This window comes from Capra hircus, chromosome 17 (assembly GCF_001704415.2).
Source record: "Capra hircus breed San Clemente chromosome 17, ASM170441v1, whole genome shotgun sequence".
In the NCBI taxonomy this organism is placed as follows: domain Eukaryota; kingdom Metazoa; phylum Chordata; class Mammalia; order Artiodactyla; family Bovidae; genus Capra; species Capra hircus.
This window is the reverse complement of record NC_030824.1, coordinates 7,443,765-7,459,301: the sequence shown is the minus strand read 5'-3', so window position 1 is coordinate 7,459,301 and position 15,537 is coordinate 7,443,765. Positions and strand designations below refer to the sequence as shown.

Below are 15,537 nucleotides of genomic sequence, written 5' to 3'. Positions count from 1 at the left end.
GGCCGTGGATGGGGCCGTTTACACAGGGGGAATGATGTATTATTCGAGACTCAAAGCATTTTTGGCCCACATGGCCTCCTTTCTCAGCTGGGCCCGCAGCGGGCTGTGCCTCTGGAGGGTGTCCTGGCCTCTGTGACGGGTGGGATGTGGGTGTGGCTCAGGGGTCAGCCCCTGGGGTGAGAGGGGAACGGTTCCCTGCCCCTCTGGAGTCCACTGCCAAGGCCACGAGGACAGGTGGTGATGGGCTGGAGCGGTGGCTTTACTTCCTTCCTGGGGAGCAGGACCAGAAGGGCTGGTGACCCAGCACCACCTGGAGGTAGTTCTGATGGCTGGGGGAAGGGGGGTCTCAGGGGAGGGGGACCAGAAGCCAGGTGGGCTCCCAGGGTGGCTGGGAAGTCCACACCACCCCAAATCCATGACATCGAGGAGCGGAAGCTCAGACACCCTCCCTCCTAGTAACAGCGGCGCTGGCAGCCCTGACCTGCCAGCCACCAGAGGAGGTGTTCACCTGTATCAGTTCATTTACTACCTACAGCGACCAGTAACCACCTCTCTTATCCACCACCTCACTGCCAAGAACACGGTTGGTGTTGGTCCCTGTCCCTGTCCTTGACTTGATCTTCATGACAGGTAATTGTCATTACGTGCGTCTGGTCACCTCCACATATACGAAGCCCTCAATACTTACAACATTCTATTTTCCATTTCAGCTCAATGGTCCTTAAGATGTTTACCTCGTACACTGCCTTCCCCAGCATCTTGCCCACAAACTCAAAGAGCTGCAGGTAATTCTCATGGATGTAGGACGTGGGCGAAGGGTAGAGTCTCTCGTCTCCACTGGTCGTCTGCAAGGCAGAAGGATGGGGAGGGGCAGGGAGGTGAAACGCCTCCACTTTTCATCTGTCACCTTGAGTCTGGCTGCCGTCCACCGCATGCTCGCGCCCTTTAAATACCTTGAACAGATTGAGTGCTGGGTCGAACACTCTCTTGATGATCTCTTCCAAGAACTCCTTGAAAACACCGTCTTGATCAATCCCGGCCTCGTCCACCCCGAGGTCGTTGACAAACTTGACGCGGATGACGCCCTTCATGGCGTGCTGCGAGAGCTGCCGGAGCTGCTCGTAGCCGTCCTGCAAGGGCAGAATTACAGTCCATTAGGGACCCAAGGCCCCTGCATAATTCAGGGCTCGCTCCTCAAAGTGCCCTCTCCCCCGAGTGCAGCCTTCCCGGCGCATTACGAAATGTGTCAGGACGCACGGGGGCTTGAGGAGAGCCAGCGGTTTTCACCTGCTTCTAGATGAGAGCCTGGTAGAAGAGGAATTCACTTTGGGGGATGTGGCTTTACCACTCTTGGGCAAGGGGAGACTGCCCTTGGGAGGGTGCCTAGCAGTGAGATGGACAAATTAGACCAGATGCGTGATGACAAGCTCTCGGTCATCAGGATGGGAGAGACAAAGACAAGATGAATTCTGGGAGATGAATAAAAGAAGTCCCTCACCACTCAACTCCTGGTATCTCTGCCCAGATCAGGAGAGGCTGTGAGTCCTGCTGAGAAGTTTAGGTTAGAACCTGAGAGCGCTGGGGAGCCACAGAAGGGTTTAGGCAGAGAGTGACATGGCTGGCTTTCTGTCTTAGGAAGATTTTCTTTTGGAAGCAAAGCCGAGGGCTGGTGGGAAGTGGGGAGATGGGTGCAGGGGTGATGCTGGGCCTGGGGGAGGGCAGGGGCAGTGGGAGGGGAAGCCTCAGCACCTCCGGCTTGCAGTCCACGCCCGAGACGGAGCCACTGGGCACATATCCCTGTGCCCGATGTGAACCTAGGATGTGACGTCAGTGTCCTCCTGCTAGATAAATCGCCACACTCAGTCTCTCTCTTGGTTCTGATCTGCTGAGGTCTTCCTGATGCCTGATCCTGTCATTGAACGGATTCCTGGCATGTGGGCACTGACGGGCAAGTTGCTTAGGCTTTCATTCCAGAGTGCTCGGAACAGGACAGGGCCCAGGGGGTAGTCCTTTGGCCTGGCGTGAGAAGACCCACAGCTTAACCAGGGACAAACCTGTGTCTTCAGATACTGTCCCAGAACAGGTTACGAATCAGTTGCCACATCCGTCCTCTTGTGCACTGGCCCCCCAACACACCCCTCACCCTCAGTCACCAGTGCTGTGCTCTCAGGTGCCCTGCGGACGCCAGACAGGCCCTCTCCACAGTGCCTGCTCGCCGGCCCACCTGCCGCCCTGTCACCGAGCACACAGGCTGGTATGGCCGGACCTGCTCTGAGGAGCCCTTCCTGCCAACTACGTCTCCCCTGTGCTCACCTCCTGACCCAAAGGACTGGGTCATGAGGGCCCCCATCTTACTCAGGAGGTAGGCTCCAAAGTGAGCGAGCAAGGAAGAAAAATTACCTCTGAAGTCCCCTGAAGGAACAAGAACTCGATTTTGAGCGCACGGTCCTGAAAAGGACTTTTTATGCCTGTGAAATGTGAAAACCATTAAGTTGGATGAAAAGAAGCAAAAAACAGGAAGTCACCATGCAGCTGCCGGGGCTTTTAAGTCACTCCGCCTAAGCATAAGATAATGATCTTGGCACTGAGTAGGGGACGGGGAGAATCCTAACAGGCCCCGCAGGAAAGGCAGGTTCTCCACCCTGCACTAAACATGCCTGCCTAACTCAGAGCGAGTTAGGTGTGTCAGTGACATACAGACACAACAGGATGGTCCCTGTGTAAGCCCTCAGCAAGCGGCCAAGTGCATAGCCAGCGCGCCAGGAGTGTGTGCTGGACTCAAAGCTCAATTTCCATGGACCAGCCCCACATTAGCCTCCTTCTGAAATACTGCAGAGAGGAATTCGCTGCCTCCTCTGACACACCTCCTACTGCACCCCACTGCCCCCTCTCGAGAGTCCATCTGTGCCCTGCACAGAGCGGGGAGGTGAGGGGTGCAGGGAGGTGAGGCGGGGGACAGGAGCACCGGCTTCCACGCTCAGCGCTGTCACTGAGCTCCTCTGGCCTCAGTCTGGCCTCTGATGGGGTGAGGCAGACGACGGTGTGTCTACGGTCCCTTCTAGTTCTGAAATGCTGGCATCTGGCCCCCATTCACCCCTGTGAGGGGAGGCCTTCCTGCAGGACTTTAGACTGTTAACTGGAAACCTCCTACACAAGCCTCACCTTCAGTACAAACCATAAACAAGGGGACAGAATAAATGCCCAGGAGATCAGTGGGTGAGTATCAGCTTGCTGATGCCCTCTTGTGTCCAAGCCAAGCAAAGGTCACTGGGCTCCCGAGTTCTAATGACCTGAACCACTGAGTCTTGAGAACTGAGGTAACTGAGTCAATGACCCCTTCCCCTTCCCAGTTCAATATGAACACCAGGGTTCAATTTAATGACATGATCTATCCCACAGGAGCTTAAAAGAGGAAAACGGACTTTGCCTAAAATCCTGACAGCCCTCCCCTTCTTTGATGCCCCTGGGGAATGTGCTGAAAAGAGCAGGCTGGGGTAAGCGGGTGACTCTCTCAGGGACATCTGAGGCGGGCGGTGGGGATTCTGTCACTCTCATGAGACACCAGCTTCCACCACCCAGATGCCCCGTTGTGCTGGCCACATCAGAGTGGGTATGACGGGCGGCAGGATGGAGGAGTCTGACAGGAGAGGTACATCCAGGCCCAAAGAAGAAACTGCTGGAGAATCGAGTTCCTACAACACAATCGGGCTTTCTCTCCCTTGAGTTGAAGCAGAGGCTGAACACTCTGGTGGCCCGCGGGTTGAGTTTAGTGGGCAGAAAGGTCCCCGGAAGACTGCCGACCTTCCAGATGGTTTACAAAAACTGACTAGTTCACAACACAAGGATCTGTGGGCTTCAAAACCCTAAAATTTGAGTCTTCTCTTAAAAAGTCAGAGCATTATGGAGCCTGAATCTCCACAAGGCAACATGCAGGCGGCCTCTTTCAGGGGTGCGTGTTCTCCACCTGCCAACCCTTTCCTGTGCCCCAACACTGAGGCTGGTTGTCAGCTGTCACTCATCCAGGCACTCGTGGGGTCAGTACAAGGGCTGGGCTCCAACAAAAACAGGAAACAACAGGGGAAGGGGATAATATTTCTATCTGTTTGGCAGGCAAAAAAATGTCCCTGCACTGAGACACTGTCAGCCAGTGTTACTCATCCCCGTGACTGGCCGGGCCCCTGGGGGGACTTATATTTCTTATCTCTACTTTTGCTGCTGCTGCTGCTAAGTCACTTCAGTCATGTCCGACTCTGTGCGACCCCATAGATGGCAGCCCACCAGGCTCCCCCGTCCCTGGGATTCTCCAGGAAAGAACACTGGAGTGGTTGCCATTTCCTTCTCCAATGCATCAAAGAGTAAAGTGAAAGTGAAGTCGCTCAGTCGTGTCTGACTCTTAGTGACCCCATGGACTGCAGCCCACCAGGCTCCTCCGCCCATGACTGTCAAAATTGTCTGTTTACCACACGCTGTCTCTCCCCAGCAGACGTCAGCGTCCATCACCAGTGGTCAGAAAACTCAAACAAGTACTCTAGGAGGGACAAATGAGGCGCAAACAGCCCAAGGCAGGAATGCAAACAGGTGGGGAGGAAGGGCCGCCGTGGATGCCTGGTGCTGGCGGCTGGCAATGTGGCCCTGTGCTGACCTGGGGTCGCGTGACTGTCCTGCTGTCCTGCAGAACGTGCTGATGAGGCACTGTGGCCGGAGTGCAGTGGGTGGAAGTCCAAAGAGCAAGTGTAGGCAAACCAACAGGCCGAGCCGCTCCTGGGAGCGGGGACATGGGGCTCAGTCACCAAACGCGCAGCAGCACAGATGGGCAGGCTGTGCACTACGCAACCCGGGGGAGCGGCTGGCAGGCGCAACACAGACACTGCAGGTGCCTGCATTCAGGATGATCACGTTCCAGGGTCTTGTTCCAACAAAACATACGAGGACAACTTCCTGACGTGGGGAGGCGAGTCTTCCGAGGGCAGGCACCTATTTTTAAGTCACATCAAGTTGCTGTGTGGTGGGAACCCTGGACGCTAGGTCCGGCGAAGGTGGGCTACCTCACGTGCACCTCCTAAGTTTATGTCCACAGAGAACTTGGGGTCCTGTGATGGACGGGTTTCCCAGGACAGCTCAGTAACTTAACGCCCAGCACTCCAGCTTCCACACTCATAGCTGGTTGTTGGGACAGACTGCCTGCTGGGACAATGGAGTCAGCACAGACCTGAGCCTGTCTGTCCTCGCTGTAGAGGAGAGGCTGTTCTCACTTCCTGGGGGAAAGGGAGGGAATCGCTGTGCAGGGGGTCTCCAGCACTGAGGGCATGTCTAATTAAGCAGTCTTCAGGCTATCTGGCAGGACGAACGGGCGTCTCCTGCTCCCAGAGCCCCGGCTTCAGGGTCATCAGGTCAAGCAGTGGTCAGAAGCATTCAGGGGTCATCCACTGGAAACAGAAGCCCTGCGGCTGAGCACACTCATCGACAAGCTCCTCACCTCCAGCATCCGGGACCGGCGGATGGTGATGTGGGTGACGTGCGGGGAGGCCGAGCTGGTTTCCACAAGCCCCAGTGTCTCTTTCTCCTTGGTCACCATACTTCGGAACAGGAGAACTCTCTGAAATGAGCAAAGGTGAGACCGGAAACGGGGTCAACAGTGGAGGATCCCAGAAAACGCACTGTCCAAAATGAACGAAATTTAAGCGTTGGAGAGGCCCCCCGAATGGGACGCTTTGATGTGCACTAAGGGAGGGAAGTGCCTTTTGAGAAGAGTGAACATTCCTCTACTTGCTCCTGGGGATTATAGAGATAGCTGAATCCGTGCCAAGGGAGAAAGGGTCCCGAAGGAGCGGTCTGGCTGCAGCCAGCGCCTGGCTAAGAATAGTCTGAGCGAAAATCATTCTCCACGTTCAGTCAATAATTCACCGTAAAAATCCAACGGCAGCACGAGTTACAGAGGCTGCTTTATATAACCGTGCCTGCTCTAGAGGAAATCAATAGCGTGAATTTAAAAAAACATTTCACAGAATTTTTTTCACTGGCAGAAAACATTTTCAATGATCCTACTGTATAAAAGCCCCTGACCTTTCTATCCGCCTCCTCTGTGTTCTCAAGCACACTGCAGTCCTAGAGTAATATTTCTCAAGCATCATTTATTTATTTAGTTAGTTTTTAAAATTAACTTACTTTTTATTGAAGGATAATTGCTTTACAGAATTTTGCTGTTTTCTGTCAAACCTCAACATGAGTCAGCCATGAAAGTGAAGTCGCTCAGTCGTGTCCAACTTTTTGCAACCCCATGGACTGTAGCCCACCAGGCTCCTCCGTCCATGGGATTCTCCAGGCAAGAGTACTGGAGTGGGGTGCCACTGCCTTCTCCATCAACCATCATTTAAAAAAGACCCTCTCGGGAGAATGTACACGTGGATGGGTATGGCTGAGTCCCTTTGCTGTCCACCTGAAACCCTCACAATGTGGTCAGTCAGCTATATTCCAACAGAAAATAAAAAGTTAAAAAAATTAAAAATAAATAAAAAGAAGCCTCTTGCATTCTCAAGATTCTGACAGGCTCCCTTAGGAGCACATTACCTTTGACCCCACCCTATAATAGCACACTCAAATCATGTCAGCAGAATGTATAAATGACTGCTCCAACCATAGCTGATTTTTTGAAAAATGGAAATCTCCCCAAAGTCAAGAGCATTGTTAAATACAAACACTGTAAGAACAACATCAGTGGTAATAATGGATAACTAGGCACGAGGGGAGGCTGACACGCTTCACTGATCACCCTGTGAGCACTCAGAAGTAAGTATGTACGGCTGTGACAGAAAAAGGAGCGGCCAAAACCACATCCTGGGAAGGGGGGCTGCTCCCCACCCCAAGGCCTCAGGGCCCTCTGGCTCCCTGACTACCTCGTCCTCGTCCATGAATGCAGTGAGGAGCTGCGCGTGTCGTCTGTGTGCTGAGTCCACCTCCAGCCCACCAATGGAGCTCTTCTAGCTCCAGACCCCCATGTCCGCTGGCACTGAGGGGTCGCAGACCCGTCCCCTGCTCCCCGATCCCCCGGTCCCGCCCTCATCTGTACCCCACCTCTGAGAACAGCTCCCTCTCACCCAAGCCAGAAGCCCGAGCATCCTCTGAATTCCTCCACTCCTTCCCCACAAATGTCATCATTCTATAGGGCCTCCTTCAAAATCTCTTGACATCCTTGTCTTTCTACTCCCAGGGCCCCAGCCTGAGTCCAGGCCAGGCTACCATGACATCTGCTTCTTGCCAGTCCTCCACACTACAGCCAGAAGGAAGCTTCCTAAGCAGACTTTGACCAGGTGCCTTCAGAGCTAAAAACTCTCCAATGGCTGTTGACAAAATCCAAGCTGCTGCTCTTGGTTCCCCAGGCTCTTCCTGCTCCAGCTCCTACAGACCTCCTTGGCTCCAGCTCTAGACTCCACCTGGCCCTCCATTGGCACTGAAGTCTCCCTTGCCCTGGGCCTGTAAGCACTGTCCACTTCTGCCCATGGAGCGCCCTCCTGAGCCCCTGCCCTGGGCTCCTGCCGCGTCCACACCACAAGACCTGAACAGCCAGTTCACACTGCACCCCCCAACGCTTGGCATGGTGCCTGTCACAGAGTGAACGCCCAGTGGCACCTGCGTTGACTGAACGATTGCTTTTATCCATGTCTGATCAACTGCTGGGACGAAAATGGACAGTCAGGACCCACGGTGGTGTGAGGAGCCCAGCTTCGAGGGCAACTTACGTTTTTGTGAGGAATGACATGTGGGATGTACTGCAGGATCAGCTGGGCCCGCTTTCTGTCCTTGTCAAGTTCCTGGAAGAGCACGCTGGGCTTGAGATCCCTGCAGAGCAAACACACGGGTTTGGGATAAAGAGCATGAGTACCATCCTCCAGATAGGGTTGGCCAGCTACGGCCGATGGGCCAAATCCAGCCTGCTGCCCACTTTTTATAAATCAAGCTTTCACGGAACATGGTCATGCCCAGGCTTCAGGTACTCTCTCCAGCTGCTTCTGCACTACGATGGCAGCACTCAGTAGGGGCAATAGACACTGGTGTGCAAAGCCTAAATTACCTACTGTGTGGCCCTATACAGAAAAGTCTACCAGTCCCTACTCTAGTGGCACAACTTGTGGCATTATGTGAGAGCTGATCTGCTTGATTTAAAAAAAAAAAAAGGCAGATGAGATCTTACTTTTAGTTGTTGCGAGAGGATTTCCTCTACCCCACTCCCTAACAAACCGGCTGTGGGTATTTTTATTTCACTAATCCTGCCGGGAAAAAACCGCCCTTTAATGATCGTAACCTGTTGCTTAGTTTGGCTGAAAAGAACCCATTTCTTTCCAGTTTGCATTTGAAGTACCTGCTAAACGTGATCTGGCTCTGTGGCCATGAATGAGCTCTCATCACGCTGAGTGTAACTGGGTCCTAACAGAAGCGACTGGGCGGTGGCCTGTCCTGACAGGTGCTTTACAGGGACACATGCAGATGAAAGGACAGGATAAAGATGAAGGACCAAGTTTTCTTGGCCCTAAAACACGATGTGCTGAGCACTCAGGCGACCAGTGTAATGGAGGGACCCCGGCCTCCATAACCTGCTTCCCCCACAAACCCGGCGCTCACTTTCGCAGCCAGTGGTCCTCGGGCGCGAAGCGCCGCCGGCAGTCCCGCTCGTACAGCACCATCAGCCACCCGTGGACGGACTGGAACAACTCCAAGGTCTCGCCCTTGGCGTTCTCTGTGGGGTGAATAATGGGGAGAGCCACGGTCTGGGAGCTGCTCAGGACTGGAGTGGGTGGGAGGACAGCTGTGTCTCCTTTCGTCATCCTTGAGTCCCAAGGACGTCATTTCCCTCAGGCTGAATGTGATATGGAACCAAGAGGATTAAGAGGCTCCGTGGGTACACTCTAAGGAACTGTGGGACCCAGGAATAGCTCAGACACAATCACGCGTGCTGTTTCCCACTTGGATGCCATCTAAAGGATCTTTAGGAGTTCAGTGCTGAACGACTGGAACTGTCTCAGGAGGTACACTCTAACTTAAGTGTGAGCAGGCGCATGTTTTACCTTCGTGGAGATCAACTCAAAGAATCAAAAGGAGATTCAGGGCAAAATTAATCATGAATAATGGTGGCGCAGTGGTAAAGAATCTGCCTGCAATGCAGCAGACGTGGGTTCAATCCCTCGGTTGGGAAGATCCTCTGGAGAAGAGAATGGCTACCCACTCCAGTATTCTTGTCTGGGACGGAGGAGCCTGGCAGGCTACAGTCTATGGGGGTCACAAAGAGCTGGACACAACTTGGTGACTCAACAACAACAATCCTACATACACACGTAAACCCTGAAGGCTTCCTGGCAGACTGACTTCCACAACCACACTACTATGTTAAGGGATCACAGAGACTGGAGAAATAAAACTTCTAATTACGTGAATGGAGGTGCATTTTTCTAATTAACTCTGATGGACAAGGCTAAGAATCAATTGATGTTCTAGACTCTGGACTCCCAGGGTGTAGCGTAGAGTGAAAGAGGGCTGACATCTTTACCTTACCTACGATTCCATCCCAGATCATCTTAAACACAAAGGAGTTCAGAAAAGAGGAGATGGTGACCAGCTCTTCCAGTTTGAATGAAATCTGTTCTTCATAAACTTCAATGTCATCGAGGATCCTACATCAGACAGAAAGTTACTCACAGTCCCCCACTGAAAAAGGAGAGATCTATAGCTTGCGTTGGACAAAACAATGTTAAGAAATAAGCTCTAACTTGTCGATAAACTTTACAGATAAGATGATCTGTGGGAGAGGGGGTTGGGGGTAGAGACGAAGCAAGAGTGGCCGTGAGTTGATAACTACTGAAGCTGGTGACCGATATGGTACCTGAAGGTTCATACCGTTCTTTGCACTTTCGATTGATTTGAAACTGTCTGTAGTAGAAAGTTGAAAAGATACAACTGAGAAAGGAAAGGTACAACACGCTCTACTCTACACTTTCCGTGTTCCTAAGGACCTGACTGTGACACCTGAGCACGACTCATGTTTGAATCGCCAAGGAATCCTGACGATGAGCCTGTGTCTACAGGCGGAAGTAGCAGACTCTTAGCCTGTGTCTGTGGCAGACACTAGGGGCACTTAGGAGGCACCTGGTAAGCATCTGAAGGTGAACGACTAAGTGTCTGAAAGACCATATGGATGGATGAGCCACGCGACGCAGTTTAGCTAAAAGGCCCCGCGAGCTGCTCTAGTCTCGCTTTGCGGTGTCTGGGAGCTGCTCAGGGCTGGAGTGGGTGGGAGGACAGCCGTCACTCCTGGGTCACCCTTGGCCTGGCAATTAAGGGTGTCTCTCCGGCAGCTGCAAACCCCTGCTCCCACCTCTAACTACTCTCTGAGCCCTCCCTACATGACTCTTACCCAATCTGCCACCTACGTGTCCCTAATACTCATCTGCCAACGCCTCCTAGACCTGTGTGCAACTGCCTGAGGTCTGTTCCATCTTGCAATTCTTTACTAATCTTTTGTGGAAAAAGTGAAGTTTTCAAAAAATACGAAATACTCAAGTAGACACATACGCTTAAAGAGAAAGGAAGTGCAAGGGGCTCACATTTGTTAATTTCCTGCTGTGCCAGGCACTGTACCAACTTCTTGCCATTCCTTGTCTCATTCGCTCCCTATCAGCTTGGTAATACTGTTTTCCATTCTACTGTTGAGGAACCTGAGGCTCAGAAAGGTTGAGCAACTTGCCCAGGGTCAGCTTGACAAGAACCGCCAGCACATCCTGACCTCTTCCTGTGCCAGGACTATGGTGAACACTGATCTCCCCTGCCTTGCCACACGGCCAAGAGGTGCTACGAATTCCCAACTAGAGCTCAGGAAACTGAGGCCCAGAGAGGCGGAGGCCCTTCCTCCCTGGCCCAGGGTGTCTCAGCCAGTGGCTGGGCCACCTTCTGCACCCTGGCTCTGGAATTTTTCTGGGTAACTACTTAGCCCAGTGAGTAAATAGCCAAGGTGTGGCCTGAACCCAGCTCCAGGGGACCCCAAAGCCCACATCGAGCGGTAGTGGCCTGGCTCTCCTGTAGAGGATGGGAGCTAACAAATGCTGACTATCTGCTACAAGCCCCCCACTTTGTTAACCGTCTCGTCTGCTCCTTCTAACGATGGGTCCGAGTGCTCGAGGTAACCCCATCAGCAATGGCTTCCTTGCTGACACTGTAACTGGGTCTCTCCACCCCACGTTCGGGGAAAGGAACTCAGCCCCACAACGGTCAACCTACGTGATGAGGTGCCGGGAACAGTCACAGAACAGCATCAGCATGGCCAGAAGCTGCTTAGACTCCTCCGTGTCATTGTTGAGGCACTCCAGGAAGAGCTTCAGCCCTCCGTGGGGCCCCAGCTCACAGATAAATGCCCACAGTTTGGGCAGCAGGTCATCGAGGTACGTGAGACCTGAAAAAGGAGACAGAAACCGAAGCTTCAAGTGGGGCTCCACCTGGTCCCTTATTTCTCCTCCCCTCCAGGAAAGCAAAATGTTTGAACTTATCAATGCCTGTGACAGAAAGAAAATGCCATTACAAAGAAAAGCATGTGAGAACAATGTTACCCATGAGAACAATGGTAAGAGCAGCTAAGAGTCAATGGGTGCTTAGTTACTATGTATCAGATACCATTCTGAATACTCAGGCACTACTTCCTTTTACCTTGTGAAACCCCATGATATTGCCATTTTATAAGGCAGGAAACTGAAGCCCAGAGAGACTAATTGGCCCCAAATCACACAGCCAGTAAGTGTCAGACCCAAGAATAGAACCCAGATCTACCTGACTCAAAGTTTATGTTTTTCTTTTTTCTTTTTTTTTTTTTAAGATTTTTTGACGTAGACCATTTGAAAAGTATTGAATTTATTACAACACTGCTGCCATTTCATGTTTTGGGTTTTGGGCCATGAGGCACTTGGGATCTTAGCTGCCCAACCAGGACTGAGCCCATACCCCCTGCATTGGAAGGTGAAGTCTTAACCAATGGAACACCAGGAAGTCCCCTCAGTGTTAATGTTTTATTTCAGGGATTAGCAATTTTGTGGAAAAGGCCAGAGAGTATTTTTAGATTTTTAGTCTGGACCAGTCTCCATCAAAATTACTCAATGCTACTATCACAGCACAGAAGCAGCCACAGACAATAGGTAAATAAACAGATGTAGCTGTGTTTCAACAAAACTTTACTTACAAAAGCCAAGTGGTGAGCTGATTTGGCCCGTGGGCCATAGTTTGCTGATCCCTGTTTTAAAATATCTTGTAGGCTTATCCACATTGAGCAGAGCTTTCTCTCATCCACTTCTATTTTTCTATCTCTTAGAAATGGGAAAGCAGTGCATAACCATTGCAGAGATACTCTGAAGCATTATAAAAAAATTCACTGTAGGATAAAGAATGAAACTAGACTACTATCTTATACCATGCACAAAAATAAACTCAAAATGGATTAAAGAATTGAATATAAAATCTGAAACCATGAAACTTCTAGAAGAAATCATATAAATTGCTTGACAAGGATCTCGGAAAAAACAAAGCCAATGAAAATAAAAATTAGCAGGTGGAACTACAGCAAACTAAAAAGCTTCTGCACAGCAAAAGAATCATCCACAAAATGAAAAGGCCATCTACGGGATGGAAGAAAATACTTGTAATCATATACCTGATCAGGGGTTAATATCCAAATTATATGAAGAACTCATGAAACGCACCAAAAAAACCCCCAAGCCATCTGCTTAAAAACCGGTCAGAGGATCTGAGTACAGTTTTCCGGAAAAGACATACAAATAGGCACATGTAAAGGTGCTCAACATTACTCGTCATCAGGGAAATGCAAATCAAAACCACAGTAAGGTATTGCCTCACACCTGACAGCATGGCTATCATCAAAAAGACAATAACTAGTGCTGGTGAGGATGTGGAGAAAAGAGAACCCTTGTGCACCATAGGTGGGACCGTAAATTGGTGCAGCCATCATGGAAATCAGTATGGAGATTCCTCAAAAAAAAAAAAAATAGAATTACCATATGATTCCAACAATTCTACTTCTGCATATTCATTCACTGGAAGGAAACAAAAACACTAATTTGGAAAGATACACGCATCCCCTTGTTCACAGGAGCATTGTTTACAATAGCCAAGATAAGGACACAACCTAAGTGTCCATCAGTGTGTACACACACACACACACACACACAGGAATACTATTCAGTCATAAAAAAAGGGACGGTTATCTTGCCACCTGTAACAAGGAGGGACCCTGAGGACATTATACCATACGATCTCATTTATATGTGAAAACCAAAAAACAGAGGAACAAACTCAAGCTCACAGACAAGGAGAACAGACGAGCGGCTGCTGGGGAAGGGGGCTGGCTGTTGGGGGAGGTAAGCAAAACGGGTGAAGAGGATCAAAAACAACAAACTTCCCTGGGGGTCCAGTGGCTAGGACTCCGTGCTCCCAGAGCAGGGGCCCTGGGTTCGATCCCTCATCGGGGAACTAGATCCCACACGTCACAGCTAAAGATCGTGCGTGCCACAACTAAGGCCTGGCACAGCCAAATGAGTAAACAAAACGTATCTTTAAAGAAGGACATACTCCAAGTTACAAAATAAATAAACCATGGGGATGTAAAGTACAGCATGGGGACCACAGTTAACAATATATATACTGCATTTTTGAAAGCTGCCAAGAGGGTGGATCTTAAAAGTCCTTATCACAGGGAAAAAAAAAAAAAGAAAAAAAAAATTTTAACAATGTATGGTGATAAATGTTAACTAGCCTTACTGTGTGGATCATTTCGCAATGTGTACAAATACCAAACCATTATGCTGTGCACTTGAAACTAAGATAATGCTACATGTCAACTATTAAAACTCGGTTTAAAAAAAAAAAAAAGAAATGGGATAAGTAGTTAACACTGCGGAGATGACAGGTATACTTCTACAGGGAAAACATACTCATTTACAGTGTGATCTACCAGTTCAGTGGGGCTGCCTCCTGAGCAGCTTGGACAGAAACAGGGACGCCGTGGTCTGGAAGCCGTGTCAGAGGGGCAGCATGTGGCTCCAGGACCAACACACGTACGTGAGGGGCACAAACGGAGACATTCTGTAGACTGCGAGAGGAGGAAAACTGCAGTATTTTTGAAACCACTATGTTATTTTCTATCATTCGTGTAGTGTTGTGTCCAGACAAACTGACAGAATGAATACTACACATAGACTTTAGTTTTATCTTTTTTTTTAAAATTAGCCAAATGGCACAACCTGTGGGATTCTTAGTTCCTCATCCAGGGACTGGACCTGGTTCCCGGCAATGAAAGCGCTGAGTTCTAACTACTGGACTGCCAGCAAATTCCCTAAAATCATGTATTTTCTGCTTGCCCAGGAAACTTCCTTTTGGATGCTCTCACTGGGACAATGGGGGATGTTTACTCTGGTTATCTTAAAAAATTGGACACAGGCTACCACCTCAAAATCTGATTCAGTCTGCTTCCCAGACCCTCCCACTGGGTGCTGGGATGCCAGTTCATCTGTGCCCCCCTCCTATGCACTCAGGGAAGCGGCCCTCAGTCCCAGGCCTTTCACCCGCCCCTCTGCTCAACCCCCGAACAGCACATTCACACGCTGGCTTGGCATCTCCACTGCGGGTCCAGCAGGCACCCTACACTCATCACAGCCCAAAAGAACTCTAGATGCCCCATGATCTCACCTCACTTCCCCAGATCTAATCTACCTGTGAGACCTGTTGATTCCACCTCTAAAACACATCATAATCTTTCCACTTTCATCTCCACTGGCCCAGTGGTTCTCAACTAGGAATGATTTTGCCCCACAAGGGGCACTGGACAACGTTGAGAGACACGTATGGTTGTCATGAGTGTGGGGGAGGGGCTACTGGAACCTGTAGGTAAGGTGTCAGGAACAGCTGGTCCTACCATGGACAGGACCACCTCCATAACACAGAACTGTCTGGCCCCAAATGTAAGCAGTGCTGAGGCTGAAGAACACTGCTCTGGTCCAAGTCAACAACGTCTCTCATCCCTCTGACTGTCATCGTGCCCTTCATTATAGCAAATGTAGTCACCTCTTGCTTATCATTGTCTTCACACTACTAGACTGCAACACTCTTGGAACACAGATCTTGGCTGTCTTATTCCCTCTTGCGTCTTCAATGCCTGACACTCACAGGCTTTATAAATATTTGAAGATGAGTAAGTGATGACAGAAGATGAGATGGCTAGATGGCATCACCGACTCAATGGACATGAGTCTGAGCAAACTCTGGGAAATAGTGAAGGACAGGGAAGCCTGTCCATGAGGTCACAAAGGGTTAGACACGACTGAGCGATTGAACAACAACGCAAGTTAAGAGTGAAAGACAAAAGCAGCAGCAATTTGATTCAAAAAAAATGTAAAAAGCAACAGAGAAGCTCTTGACCCTTTATGCAGTCAGCAGCTTCAAGGCTTACATCTTGTCCTCACAATACCAACCATACTAACAATTCTTGCGCTGCAA

General features: G+C 50.4%; 1 protein-coding gene across 5 annotated transcripts in view; it reads right to left on the bottom strand.

The window, feature by feature from the left end:
* UBE3B (ubiquitin protein ligase E3B) overlaps positions 1 to 15,537 on the bottom strand; it is a 45,492-nt gene that overhangs the window by 11,390 nt on the left and 18,565 nt on the right. For all 5 annotated transcript variants that reach the window (XM_018061098.1, XM_018061099.1, XM_013970741.2 and 2 more), the window contains exons 15-21: positions 11,263 to 11,434; positions 9,544 to 9,662; positions 8,617 to 8,731; positions 7,737 to 7,836; positions 5,477 to 5,596; positions 954 to 1,130; positions 735 to 845 (exon numbers count right to left, since the gene is read on the bottom strand). In XM_018061098.1, the coding sequence (XP_017916587.1) occupies positions 735 to 845; positions 954 to 1,130; positions 5,477 to 5,596; positions 7,737 to 7,836; positions 8,617 to 8,731; positions 9,544 to 9,662; positions 11,263 to 11,434 (914 nt within the window). The remainder of the gene's footprint in view (positions 1 to 734; positions 846 to 953; positions 1,131 to 5,476; positions 5,597 to 7,736; positions 7,837 to 8,616; positions 8,732 to 9,543; positions 9,663 to 11,262; positions 11,435 to 15,537) is intronic.